General features: G+C 37.7%; 1 protein-coding gene across 1 annotated transcript in view; it reads right to left on the bottom strand.

Annotated features, from left to right (window-relative positions):
• Positions 1-1663: 1663 nt before the first annotated feature.
• grik4 (glutamate receptor, ionotropic, kainate 4) overlaps positions 1664-14733 on the bottom strand; it is a 369932-nt gene continuing 356862 nt past the window's right edge. Inside the window, exons 19-21 of the mRNA XM_027174034.2 lie at positions 14280-14408; positions 13987-14105; positions 1664-2660 (exon numbers count right to left, since the gene is read on the bottom strand). Of these exons, the coding sequence (XP_027029835.1) occupies positions 2271-2660; positions 13987-14105; positions 14280-14408 (638 nt within the window). The 3' untranslated portion in view covers positions 1664-2270. The remainder of the gene's footprint in view (positions 2661-13986; positions 14106-14279; positions 14409-14733) is intronic.

Here is a 14733-nt window from a genome sequence, read left to right as displayed (position 1 = left end):
TTTCTTCAGTCCAAAGACATCTCTACATTTCCTACAGTGTGTGTAGTGTGTGTGACTATAAACCTGTGTGTGATTGTGTTCTGTAAGGGGTTGGCACCCCATCCAGGGTGTTGCCCATCTTGTGCCCTGTGTGCCCTGTGATAGACTCCAGGCTCCCTGTGACTCTGTGGAGGATAAGAGATACAGAAAATGGATGGATAGATAGATGACCCTTACATACCAGAAGAGCTACTTGTACAGTAATGGCATCCTAGAAAAAATATTTAATAACACACAGCACAAAAAACATCTCATATGTTCTAAAAAGTCAGTTCATGACAGCTAATGTCTGTCTGTGTAAATAATAGTATTTACATTGTCATTAGAGATGTCAGACTCCTATGAATGCAGCCGTTAGCTTAAGTTCAACCCAATATTTATTGGCTTTTAGTAAATAACGCAGTTTTTTTCTTTTGTGTGACTGGTGAATCTGCACAATTGTTAGGAACTGTTAATAAAAAGTGTTAATAAAAAGTGATCAGACACCTGTTTCTTTTGGCTTTGCTTTAAACATATACTATATAGCCAAAAGTTTGTGTACACCTTAGTATACCCATCTGCTTATTAAACATCCCACAATATTCTATTAACCTCATGATTAATAACGAGCTTGGAGCATGGCTGTGAGGATTTGTGCTCATTCAGAAGCAAGAGCATTAGTGAGATCAGACACTGATGTTGGGTGAAGATGTTGGGGTGCAGTTGCTGTTCTAGTTCATCCCAAAGGAGTCCGTCAGGGTCTCTGTGCAGGACACTTGGAGTTCTTTTACTCCGAACTCAGCAAAGCACGTCTTCATGGAGATCTGTGCTTTGTGCCCAGGCGCACTGTCATGTTGGAACAGTGTTTTGAGTCTCTTAGTTCTAGTGAAGTGAAATTGTGAAAAACAACACACAAAGACACACTACACAAGGATTGTTCACATACTTTTGACCATATAAAGTGTATTTATGATTAAGATCATGGAAGAAATATGTGAAGAAATGTTCATTTTATTTAAAACCGTGATATTTTATTTTATAGATTTACTCTGAGGAATGAGGAGCATGACAAACCTTTCACAAGACCTTTCTGTGTTCTGTGAGCACTGCCTCTTCTCATGACACCTTGTTCGTGTTTTGTGCTACTAAAAAATAGTTCCATCCACACCGTGTACACTGCTTACTCTCTACCTCAAAGACACCTTACGATCCATGTGTCGTTTCTCCAGGTGTGTTACCTGCTGCAGCTCTGTGGAGACTCTTAGTTGAACTTCAGCTTGTGTGAATTTGGATTTTCAGTTTCAACTGTGCTGTTGATATAATGCTAACTCACTCCCTCGATTTTAAACCAGAGAAATATAAACATGAGAATGTTTTTTTTTTCTTCTTCTAATCCCTTAACACTGCACTTGTAAGGCAAATATTTCCAGAACCAGTCTTATGTCAAATAGAATCCTATAATTCTACAGTCTCATGCTTGAACACCCAGAAACGATCAACACAACCGAAACCTCTTCCAAAACACGCTAAAGCCTTTACAAACGTCGCTGAGAAGGGCTTCAAAATTGACGCATGAAATAACAGAAAAAGAAAACGTTTCTCTCCTCTCAAGAAAGCCTTCACACGTGCATATCAAAGCTCTATCTTTAAAATCTTTTTTTTTTTTTTTGTTTTTTTTTTTGTTTTTAATAGAATATCACTATAGTTAAAAAGATATCATCATGATGGTGTGTTCAGTTCTCTTCGCAGTTGTATCCTCAAGGCCATGATCTGGGACTGAAAAAAAAAATCAATACTGGGTTTATCTGGCACTTAAAAAAATGCTTTGAGAATGTGATGATGTGAAAAAGTCTTCATAAGTCGTTCCCTGTGGCTGTCATCAGTAAGGAATGCCTCTCTGCTGGTTGAAGAAAATAAAAGCTGTAATCACGGTCATTGTGTGAAGGAGAAAATAGCAATCGCAATCTAGTGATAGTACAACTGTAATCTCACAACCAAAAAAAATATATAATTTAAAGTAAGATCAACAGCACGGTAAGACAAAAAAAAAAAAAAAAAAATACTGCATAGTACAAAGCCCCCTTTTTGTTTGCTGCAAAATGCTATTCAGGGCAGATGAATGAGAGGGCAGTGTATACAGAGAGTCCAGCTTTCGGAAATATAAACACATCTGCAAACCGTAGGTCTTTATATATCCGAGTTTATCTGTTTCTCGATCCTTGTTCAATTTTGTGTAAAGCCAGCAGAGTGTATTATTCAGGTTCACTGCTGTTGGTGGTTTTGTCCCACTCGAAACTATCGTCACTGTGAGTGGGCGATGCCCGTGGGGTCCCTGGTGGGTGCACGCGCATCCCTTGGAAGCGTCTGCACTCGGGGCAGATGCGGATGTGGCGGCAACTGCGTGCAACGATGGCCGCCTCCTGTGCCAGTTTGTGGGAGATCGGCTCTGATAGTCCCGTGCCTGCGCACAACCTGCCGTTGCTGAGGCTGGTTCCTGTGGGCCGGGCATGTCTGTCCTCTGCCGGTAGAGGATGCGGGCGCAGAGAGCTGGGGCCACCGCTACGTCTCCGTCTCAGCTGCAGGCTGTCCTGACACAGCACAATGCCTTGTAGCTCCCGAAGCATCTCCTCACACACTGACAACTGAGAAGGGTATATACATAGAGTCAGAGAGAGACAGAGAGTGTGAGAGAGAGAGGTAGAGGGCAGGTGGGGCAGGGGGAAAGATGCCACGGGGCTCACTGATATACTGTAGCCAGAGTTATCAGGCAACCTGGTCACAAAGAAATTAAATACAACTTATTAGTACTACACCAGGGTATTACAGGGTATTATATATATTATATAATAAATATATAATATTTAACCTTGGCACATATTAAACCCCAGATAAAAGGATGTAATATATAATAATTATAATATAATAATAGTTGATCAGCTATTTTATAATATGTACTGTAACTTCCACTAACTTTTTAGTGTCACACATTTCCCATGGGGTTAAAAGCAGGGTCAACAATAACCTGGAATTAAGTTCAATGTGAAAAGCCCTACTGAATCCCAACATTCTGGCTCAAACACACATCGACATCGACACTAATACAGTCTGTATTATGCTGCTCTGGATTATGTTCTGCACCAATGTACTGTATATACAGTAGCTTAACCCAGATAGCTTGCTAACATTATTACTGTTAGATGAAACATCTCCTCTCCTCACACAGGTATTTTCAAAATGCACATCATTTTTAGGCTGTGAATTCTTGTCATTCCTACAGAAAATCCAGATTACTTCTGTATTCTGTAAACACACACATTGCCATGCGATTTGCATGTATGACTGTGTTCGCAGAGAAGAGGAGAGGCGATCTTAATCAAGAAGCACACTGTAAAGACAAACCTATAGAGTGTAAATCTATTTGGTTACAATTTGCATGTAGCTATTTTGGGTAGATTTTATCCCATGTATTTTAAATGCTGTAGTTATTAATAGTAACAAATAGGTCTTGTAGCTAGAATCGACACATTGTTATATATTTCACTTGCTGACTGAGACAGTAAAAGGTAAACGGGAAATGATTTGCATGGGGTGTATAAACCACCCTCCGAAATCCTTGAGACTGGGTTGTTGACTAAGAGAAATAAAAATGGAATTCATGTAAACGTGTGAAGATGTCCGTATCCTGCTATCTGAATGTGTGTCCGTGCTGAACTTCAAGAGTCCTCTGCAAAGCTTCATGGTTGAACAGAATAATTATTTCGGATGCATTTGGATTCAAATGATTGGTACAGTGACTGGAAAATGGCATGATGTACCTCTAAATAAACTAGTGATGATTGCTGAAACTATAAATCCAGAACATTTCAAAGGCAGGCTACAAATTTTCATCGAATAAATAGGTAGCTAAATAGATTTTCGCAGCATTTATTTATTGTTGTCCTTGTTTATACTGATGTACGCTGGTGTACTGTCTCAAAGAAAAAAAGGTTAATAGATGACAGGTTACTTAGAATGTTATCACTTTTGTTATAGCGGCTACAAACATTCAGGTCATTCTGTCACTCTTTTTTCTTTCTTCCATGATGTACTTCTAAATAAATTAGTGATGATAAACTACGAATCCAAACAATTGAAAGGCATAAGAAGACCATGGGAAGTTAGAAAACACATACAGTAATAACTAACTAACTAACTAACTAACTAACTAACTAACTAACTAACTAAATAAATAAATAAATTAGAAAGCATGGCCAATTCTTTTTTTTTTTAAGTGATATTTTTTTTATTGTTTTTTGTATTGATAATACAAGTAACGTAAGATAATTCCATGGTTAAGCAGCTTCATGTTCTTACAGGGTTTGGGAATCGTGTATATAGTTGGTGTATCATTAAAATGAATCAAATTTGTCATGTATCCTTTAAAGAGTAAATACAAGAAATGGTATTATGCAAATCAGTCAAACAATGTTACTGCCCTCTAGTGATTGCACTCTATTGGCCCTACGTGCAACATGTTTTCTCAATCATTAGAGTTTATATTGCTGCTGCTGTAGCGAGGTAATGAATTATGAATGATTTATACACTCAATGTCTTCCATACAGATGCAACAGTGAGTGTATAAACATATAGTAAGGGTATGATGCCTATTTATTTCTATACTATAGTGTCTTGCTGACAGTTGTTTACATACTGTTCTAGATTCTACAAGAAGCAGAGAGAGAGAGAGAGAGAGAGAGAGAGAGAGAGAGAGAGAGAGAGAGAGAGAGAGAGAGAGAGAGAGAGGTTTAGTCATAGAGAAGAGAGAGGGAGAGTGGAGAGAGGAGAGAAGAGAGAGGAGAGAGAGAGTAGAGAGAGAGATGAGATGGAGGAGAGAGAGAGAGAGAGAGAGAGAGAGAGAGAGAGAGAGAGAGAGAGAGAGAGAGAGAGAGAGAGAGAGAGAGATTAATGGCTCAAGTACCTACTAGTGGCAATATATTCATAGAAATTTCCAAAACAATAAAGCTTTTTGTTTCCACACAAATGTTTTTAGTAAATGTTGATATCAAACCCATTTCTTCTGTATGAGATGTTCCAAGTGTTTGTTCATAAGCATCTAAAATGTGTTATCTTCAACCACTCTAATTCTGCAAAGAAAAATGTCTCACCATCAGACTTTATATCAGACTTACAGTGATAAAATTATTAATATATTAATCTAAAAAGTGTTAATAAAAGACAGATCATTTACAGTTACGTTTAACGCTAGAACATCCACGTGACAGATTACCTCCTGTTATCACTTTTGTTACAGCAGCTATAAATGAACTCCCTCACCAGCCTCTCTTTTTCTCTCTCTAGTAAAATGAACGATATTAAAAGTGTAGTGGCATGTTATAAAGAATCCATATTAATGCATCTCACTTTAAACAGGTTTCTTTGTACTTGACTGTGTTTCCTGCACAAGGCTTTATAACGGCGTTTGATCATATAAGCAAAATGTACTCATTTTATTTAATCACAGGTCTGTCATTAGAGGACCTTCATCTAAGACGCTGACATAGAGATCATGTTATCACATGGACTGTTATTAAAATTCTGCCAAGATTTTATTAGGATCATCTTCTACACTGTGACAAGTAATAATCTTAAAAGACTACTGTAATCTATTAAAGTGAAAAATCACACACACACACACACACACACACACACACACACACACACACACACACACACACACACACACACACACACACACACACCTGCCTCCTACAGTTCATTTTTCAAATCTGCAGAAAGGATGGGAACCAGCAGGAAACAAGGGTGAACAAACTCTTTACAGAAAATTTGACATTTTCTAATTGAACTCAGTGTCACCATGGCAACTGTGATCGAAGACAAATAGATAAGTGAACAATGCTGTGTTCACACATACAGCAAGTACAAAGCTACCGGAGATCAGTCGTTATCAAATAAGAGAGCTGGTGACTTCTTGTGACATGAGCTACAGCGATGGTTCCTGACCAAGAGCAACTTTACGCATACATGGAGAGACTTCCAATGGGAGTGAAGACAGAAATGAACACTCAAAGAGGACACCCTGAGTCTCCATCAGCGATTGAAGAACTAACATTCCAGATTAGTAGCTACTAATCACTGTTACTATGGCAACCAGCAGCGACTTCATAATACAGCGACTGGCAACTCGTGTAAGTTCCGTATGTGTGAGCATCTACTGTGTGGAGAAAAATACAGTATGTGAGTCGACTCAAAGAGTGCTTCTTGTATGTAGAGGTTCTGTGTGAATGTATTTCCTTGCTGCTGAATTGTACATCTGATAAACAAATGACCTCAGAAAGCCGGTCAGGATGTGCATCCACACACCCATTCTGTAGATATAATTGTGCATTTAATCTTATTTATATAGCCTGAGAGTGTTCTGAATGCTTCAACAGATTAGACAGGTCATAAGAGATTACAGAAAGGAATTACTCGTGTGTTCTGTACGAGTTACGCAGTTAATCACCGTGATGGTTCGAGTCAGAGCAGATGAGATGTCTGAATGACTGGACCATCAACTCGTTCACTTCATTGCTTTTAATAACAGAGTTAAACATTAATTCTCCTGCTAGTTAAATGAATGTGGATCAACTAAAGGCCCGAGGAAACCCACTATTCAGCATACAGGCCTTCACTACTTGTAAATTGTACATTCCCTCTGAGGATTTTTTTAATTACTGAGAAAGATAAAATATCCAAAGCACATGCAAAAACTAAAAACGTGCCTAGAAATAGCATTTCTGCTCATTAGTCCACTTCATGTTTGTTAGTTTGTAGGCAATGATTATTAGACTTAAAACATCCATTGCATGCTTTATTGTGTTTGTTTATCTCTCTAAATGTTTATCTCTCTCTCATCCTTAATTAAGGTTTCCCTTATACGTTATACAGCATTATCTGTCCCAATTACACTGAAAAATAAAATAAAAACTTGATTAAAAAAAGTAATTTCCAAAAAGAATCCTTGAATTAAAATATCATATACATATACAGTGTTTGAGAAACTGAGCAAACTAATGGAAATGGTAAACATACTATTATATAGTAAAGGTGAAAGTGAACCTTTCATAATTAAAGCAGGATTAGGGTAAACAATGTGGTGATAAACAATATAAAACAGATTAAATTTAACAAATTAATGTATAGATGAATCTGTATTACTATACTGGTCACTCAAGTAATACTGTGCTCCATGATTCTCCGTTAGATAGCTGGCACACAATTGAGGTGTAATTCTTAAAGAATGGCAACCTTGTCAGTGTGTTTTTCTCAGTTTTGTAAATATAGGACAGTATAAAAGAAGCAAAAGTGAAATCAAAAGACATGAATCGCATGCTGTGTCTGGAGAAGTGGCACAGAGACCAACAACATAAAGAATAAAATCTAATATCTATGCAAAGATCCACGTGAGGATGCTTATTCGGTTAAAAAAGCTGTCTGCCTGAAGTTAGCCCTGCATACAGTACAGGAAGACTAGAAGTGTGTTCAGGGATCAGAGGACCACCAACAAAAACGTTACCCTTTATACTTCCTGCGATCCTGAGAGCTTCCTAGCAGTAGGGGCTGGTATTTTATTCTGGCATTGGGTAGTTTGACAGAATCTTGACTTCTAAACATTTATCAAGGTTTTCTTGGTGTAAAGCTTTGGGCCTTGAAGCACTGAAGTAAATCAGTTCATCTTAAAGCATACTGTTCTGTAACAACCAAGATTTATTCAGAAACATAAAGATGGATAACAAATGAAAGGAAAGGTCCTGCAGGAAAAGGTCACCAGGACAGTTTCCAAAAAGTGCCTTGGCCAAAATTCTACAAGCCTCTGAAAGTGTACTGAAATGACAAACACCATTTTTCAAAACAAAACAAAAAAATGCCTCAGCTGGTGATTTGATGCAATTAGTACATTTTTAATGGTGATGGTGGTGATGATGATGAGGAATAGCACTGTCTTAGACATTGCTATAAACTCTCCCATACATTTGTAATTTCATTCAAATTTGGTCATTGTGACAGAATGTGACATTTTCATACTAATCAAGCCATTTAGTGAACCCTCATGCCCTGTGAATGGGGACACTGAAACAGAGCACGGTTCACATGAATCAATGGTAATATAGATGCCGTCATGTAGACTAGAAGCAGACCGTGATGGTGAAACCGAGACTGTATGAGATGCTGTGAGTTCGGTTGCGCTGGAACTGTACTGCGATTCACGTGAACATGAATGCAGTTCCTACTTGGGTTACCTTACTTCCTGAATACTTGTTCAGAAAATAATGTGACCTGTGCTGTGTTTTAGCCAATGATGATGCCATTAGCTTGCCCAAAACAGGCAACATTGTGAAACACAGAAGAGGTGAGGTGACTTGGGAAGAAGAAAAAATACAGGAGAAATGATTAAAAAAAAAACTCATAAGAATGCAGAAGTCTCCTGGTGGCAGGATGCTGTGGCAGGATGCTGTGGTCTCATTGCCATGGCCTAGGGTTTGATTCCCAGGAAAAGAGCTAATCCAGGCACTGAAAAGTTAACTCTTAGTGCCTGTGCCAAGCTTAGATAAAATAGAAGGGTGGCGTGAGAAATGGCATCCTGTGTAAAACCTGTGCCAAATCCCTGAGACCCTGAACAGGAAGCAGCCAAAAAACCAACAACAACATAAGAATCCAGATTTACATTTGTACCAAATGTACCAAAATACAAAAATATTTTGTGACAAGAATTGTGTCGTGTTTTTTGTGGGTATTTATAATGATGTCAGATGATGGAAACCAGACCAGTGGGCACCAGGAACAATCAAACTCGGTTTCAGAAACGTGGCAAGTGTGAAAACCGGTTAAGTGACCAATATCAAATCATACTAGCACTAAGTACTGTACTGATATCCAGAGATCACTTCCCTTTAAATGCACAATGGACACAAATTGTGTTAGCAAATCAGCACAGAGCATAATAGAGCTACAGTTTTTCTTTTACTTTGTCACCTTTAGTCCTGTATACGGTTATGAGAGATAAATTTAAGACTGGATCTGCAGACAGGCTCTGAGAGGTTAAAGAGCAGCCTAGCAAGAAAAGATTATGAGTTCTGGGATGACCAAGCTAAATCTCTAAATCCTACTGAGGTGATATGGCAGGACCTGAGGAGCAATCCTTCAAACCTCACAGCATTTTATTAAGATGAAAAAAAGAAGCCCTCAGGTAAGTTGTCAAAGATTAGTAACTGGTTATATACAGTACGGCAACTGTGTGGATTTATTGCTGAAGTCTAATAAACTGAATGCAAATCCCTTTTTATGCTTCTCGTGCTGATAATTCTACATATTTATTGTTCAGAGACACTCACAGGGAAAAACTTCAGACCTAATTACGGATTTAAACCCTATTCAGAAGTCACTCAAGAATAAAGTACACCTGGAGTTTGCATAAAACAGAACCGTGTCTCTCTTACATCCGAGTCTGATCTTTGGCAATTTTTATTGTTTGAAAACAGCTTACAGTAAGTGAGGAGAAATCCAGCACCAATGTCTTTTAAAAACACATAGAAAACTATGGAATGTTATTTGAGACCATTTAACATTCCCTGCAGGATTTTGCAGTTATGTGATCACAGAAATGAACCCAAAATATAGCTCAGAAATCTTACCGATATTCTGAGGAGCTTGAGATTTTACAAAATGGGGTCGTGAATCGTGTGTTAAGTGATGCTTTCATAAAACACATTCCAAACCCAGCCAAACCTCTACAATTCATGTGTCAAACATGAGTACAGCTTTAACGTGGACAAAATGGTTGCTACCCTTCCATCAAGCTGCTTGGAGATGGTCTTATAGCGTTTACTTTTAACATGCTTATCTATAATTTCCCTTCTAAACTACTGAGACAACTCCTTAGTTTTCTGTGGTCCATATTCATCTATTAGTACTTTTGTTACTTTTAAGTTATTTCAGTGAATGTCGTAGGGTTTTCTTTCTTTAATGGAAGGGTACCAACAATTTGATCCACGTGTTTATGTCCTCATTTAAAAGAAGAATCCTGTGCATGCAATTTTACCAATTCAAGAAAAAAATAATAAGTAAAATATAATGCACAAAATCTCTGTATCACAATCTTTAGAAAAATACTCAGCACAATCAAGCATCAAGAATCGCAACAGAATGTCTACAAACTCCTGGAGGGACTGATTTAAGTGCATAAATACAACACATACTGTAATTACAAAACATAACAGAACTGTGTTTCCTGCACAGAGATCGGAGAAATCCATTAGGATGATCGGTATGATTTGTTAAATTAAACCAAATGTGCAGTAATTAATGTGCAAATTATAATTAGGACTGTTCATATAGCAATATATTGGCAATAGACAAGTCTAGACTCCTGTTAGACGTATTTTAATGCATAAACTATTGAGTTTTAACTTTTTATATAACTGTGTATTACATTTGAGAGCAAAGGACAATACAGCTGTTTTCTTTTTTCCTCTGTGTTTTATATTCCTTAATTTGTTGTTGTTAAAAGCAAGTGCTTGCGTTTAAAGGTGGTGGACAAGAAACTCTCAAGACACCAATGCTAAAGAAAAAAAAAATCTAGGAAACTCATGGAGTACACTTCAGAAAACCGATTTAAACATGTGTAAGAAACCACTTCTGAATAACCTTCCCTGTGTAAACGCTGAAGTAATCTAAGTCATCAAGTATGGATATGATTCTAAGGCTAACACTGATGAGAAAAGGACTAGGAAACCATAAGGCATGAGTGTCTGACTGATATTTGATATTTAAAATACTTTTTTTAAATGAAGTGTCAGAGTTTTTATATGAAAGAAAAGTGTATCTGATTCCACAAGATTTAGCTGAACACTCCAGGGGTAATGGTACATCATGATAATGTGAGGTAATTGAGACACTCTGGCATGAAGTCTGTAACGATTCCATTTCTTGGATGAAGTCAATTGTTTCTCTGCTCAGTGTAACACTAATGAAAAGTCAAATATACACTGCGTGCCAGCTCACGGGCATACTTTAAATAGTGAACGAGCAAACACACAAACGTCCTTGCTAACACGGCGCATAGCCTGTAGATCATCACAAATACACACTTTTAGCCATGCTAGGCTTCCTCTAGGTTGTGTATCAGTCTGTTAGCACAGGCACATTATGTTATAACACTCGGTCTGATGTGGCCATTAGACATACATAATAATTACATAATTACCTAATAACTATTATTTAAGCTGATGATGAAATACTCTGTCCCCCAAAATGATGCGTTTACCTTTTATAAACTATTCTATATCATTTTATATACTGATTACATGCGTGTTACAAATGAATTACAATTTTAAAGAAATGTATTCATTTAATGTAGAAAAATAGTTTGCATGTCTATTTTTATAGAAATATAAATTTTATAGAAATAGTGACATTTACAGTACTACAAGTTCAACAGAAAAGATGATTACGTTTTTAATCACAATTCATTGCAACTGTTTTAACGTTTTTCCTACCAGAGGACAAAAAAATGGAATTTGTGCCTGTTTTGTTTCGTCCATGTTCAGCATTGAATTTCTTTTTCCTGTCACATTCCACAGTCGTGTTTAACAGTTTATATACATTTAGACATGTTGGGAGTTCGGAATTTGTGTTTTTCATAAGTATTTCTGTTTTTTTTTTTACACAGCCTTCTAGGTGCAATATATTCATAAAATCCCAGAGCCTTCTCAGACCCATTTGTACTCCAGTTGCTTGTTCATAAGCATCTAAAATTTGAAGGTTATCTTCAAGCACTAAAATTCTGTCTAAGTTTATCCAACAGAGATAAAAAACTATAAGCTATAAAATAACTGAAACTATAAAAAAAATCTGTTTATACTGATCAAAAAGGTCTGATAAATCGATTTTGTAAAGTCAGTGAACAGATAAAAAAAAATCTACATTGTGTGATTTAGTTTTTGATACTTCGTGTAAATGTGACATCGTTTATCGACACATTTGAGACGATACATGCTTTCTAAACTTCGTACACTAGAAAGTAGTGTACATAGAGCGTACTGTAGTGTAAGTGTATATAGTGTGTGGTACATCATTTAGGACACGTTGGGAAACACAGTGTATAGCCAGAAATATTTGATCTCATGTCACATCTGAACACTCGGAAAACTTTATAACCGAAATTTTTATCTGTAACAGTAACACCACACTACTGGGTCATTGTGTTTAGCAAAGATAGTGTTCAGCGTGGGGTAAGATGATTAATATACAGTTCACTAATTCAGTTCATAACTTTCAGCTGCTTTCAGGTCGTCCTGCAACTGATTTTACGTGACTGCTGGCTTCTCTCTCACCTTCCTGAGCATTCGTTTGAGAGTGTCTGGTGAAATCTTCCATCTGTATATTTCTTATATTTCTGAGGACAATTAGTTGTGGTTCCATGAACTTTCTAGCTGCAGTTGTATCAGGGAGAGATGTTTTTAACCATAGTTTTATCTTTTGTTTCTCCACTTAGTTTCTCGTCTCTGATAGCTTTAGGAAGCTCTGTCACACTTCTCATGACTGCCATTTTCTCAGAAATCGTTCTAGACAATGGCAACTTCTTTTTCTTTTATAATAAAATCATTTTTAAAGTAAACTTTCCATATTTTCCCGAATCTCTGCCTTGTCAAGCCACTCAGTACTTTAGTTCATGTCCTGTCTCTTTAAAATAAAATAGTATCTAAAATAATTTGTCTATTTAAACCCCCGTGTGTCTTGTGATCTCTGCAAATTGTTTATAAATCGTCCTTGTTTCCTGTCAATTACCAAACCAAGCTCGACTCACTCGCTGTCTCGGATCTTGCATGCTCTCTGATACACTGTTCACCAGATCTGTAACTGTTTTTTGATGTTGCCTTGCGGTTTGGATTTGTCAACTGTTCCTAATAAACTGCCCACCTGCACATGCATTCTCCTCTGTTTTATCATGTTCGTGCTTTTAAACATACCTTTGTATAGACTTGTACCTTTTTTTGCTCACACGTGTAAGTGCAACGTTATCTACTGTATGCAATGGAGGTTTAGAAAATAAAAACAAAGGGGCTGAAAAACTTATATTTCTTATATTCAAAGAAATTGCAAGTGTTCAAGATCACCTCAGTTAAATGAAATTTCCCTTGTTCTGGTTCTTTTACACAGAGTGTACACTGCGGGTTACGGCTAATTTTAACAATATAAATGAACTGAAAGCCTACGACATCTGCCGCTTAGTTACGGCTTAGAGAAACCCGAGTGTGAGGATTTCAAGTTTGAATGACAGAATCAGAAAGAAAAGACAAAAAAAATCAAAGCTGAACGCTTAACAGAAGTTAATCAACTCCCACACCAACTCACTTTGTTCCGACGCAGCAGACAGATGGCTCCATGATGTGGGACTGCTGGGCGCTTGGAGATTTACGCTCCTTCGACACATTTGCTCATGCTCAAGGAAACAACACTACATTTGCATAATATTCTTCTTACCCTTTTTTTAAAAAAAAAAACCCTCTAAAAACATTTCTTCAGACTCTTATGAGCACAGACGACTCTCTACACACAAATCACATCGTGGGGTTCTACAAAAAGAAATGGGAGATTTTATTTATCGAAAAATGTGTGTTTGTAACACAGTCACAGTGTGTTCATTAAAATACATGATACGTATGAAAAAATAGAGTAGAATTATACACTTATGGGTATTCATGCCAGAAATAGAAACTAGAGAGAAAATAGCTCTCGAGAGCGACCTGTGGAGTCAGAAAAATTGCCAGTGGAGAGAAAGCACCTGTGTGAGGTAGGCTCTGTGGTGTGTGTGCTGTAAGGTGGAGGGCTGGACAGGGTTCAGGACAGAGGGAAGGGGCTCAGGAAGATAGGCGCGTGGCCGGGGAGAAGGACACAAAGCAGAGGCAGGTAAAATAGCCCTCTCTCACCTCTGTTCCTGGAGTGTGACGCATCATCCATACAAACTCCAACACTGCCATGAAGATAGCAATTAAGAGGCCACACACCAAGACTACAAAGATCCCACCAATATTCTCCATGCCAAGTCCTACCCAAGAAACACACACACACACACACACACACACACACACACACACACACACACACACACACACACACACACACACACAAAGTCTAATAAGAATTATTCACGCAAACCCTAAGATACATAGTTACAATAGTTTTGCAGCCAGGCCTTCACAGAACTTCAGCACTTCACCACCTTTGGCTCGATGGTCCTCCTCTTTTGGGCACTTCCCACCGTCCCACCATTTCCTTTTCAGGATTTCCAACCGGTTCTCTTCCTGTAGTCTGAGGATGGCCAGGTCAAACTCATCTCGGTACACCGAGCCTATACAAATACACAAGTGGGTTCATTAACAAACACACCTCAAACTGACCCGGCTGAGTCCATTTTCATAATCAGTTCTTCTTAAACGACAATACTGCTTGTTATCAATATTAAGTACAATTAACTCTAACGTTATTGGTAACTTTCAAAGATTCTGTGCTTTATTTTTATTTTTTTAGAAAACCACTTGAATTTGTGAAATTGTGAGCACAGGATGCTTCTTTTTTTTGGGGTCACCAGAGTACCAGAAGGAAAACCTCAAAGAAGATGCAAACTCCACACACACAGGGTGCAGGCGAGAATCGGACCTCCAACCCTAGAGGCA

This window comes from Tachysurus fulvidraco, chromosome 11, assembly GCF_022655615.1.
Source record: "Tachysurus fulvidraco isolate hzauxx_2018 chromosome 11, HZAU_PFXX_2.0, whole genome shotgun sequence".
NCBI lineage: Eukaryota > Metazoa > Chordata > Actinopteri > Siluriformes > Bagridae > Tachysurus > Tachysurus fulvidraco.
This window is presented reverse-complemented; position numbering and strand designations above follow the sequence as displayed.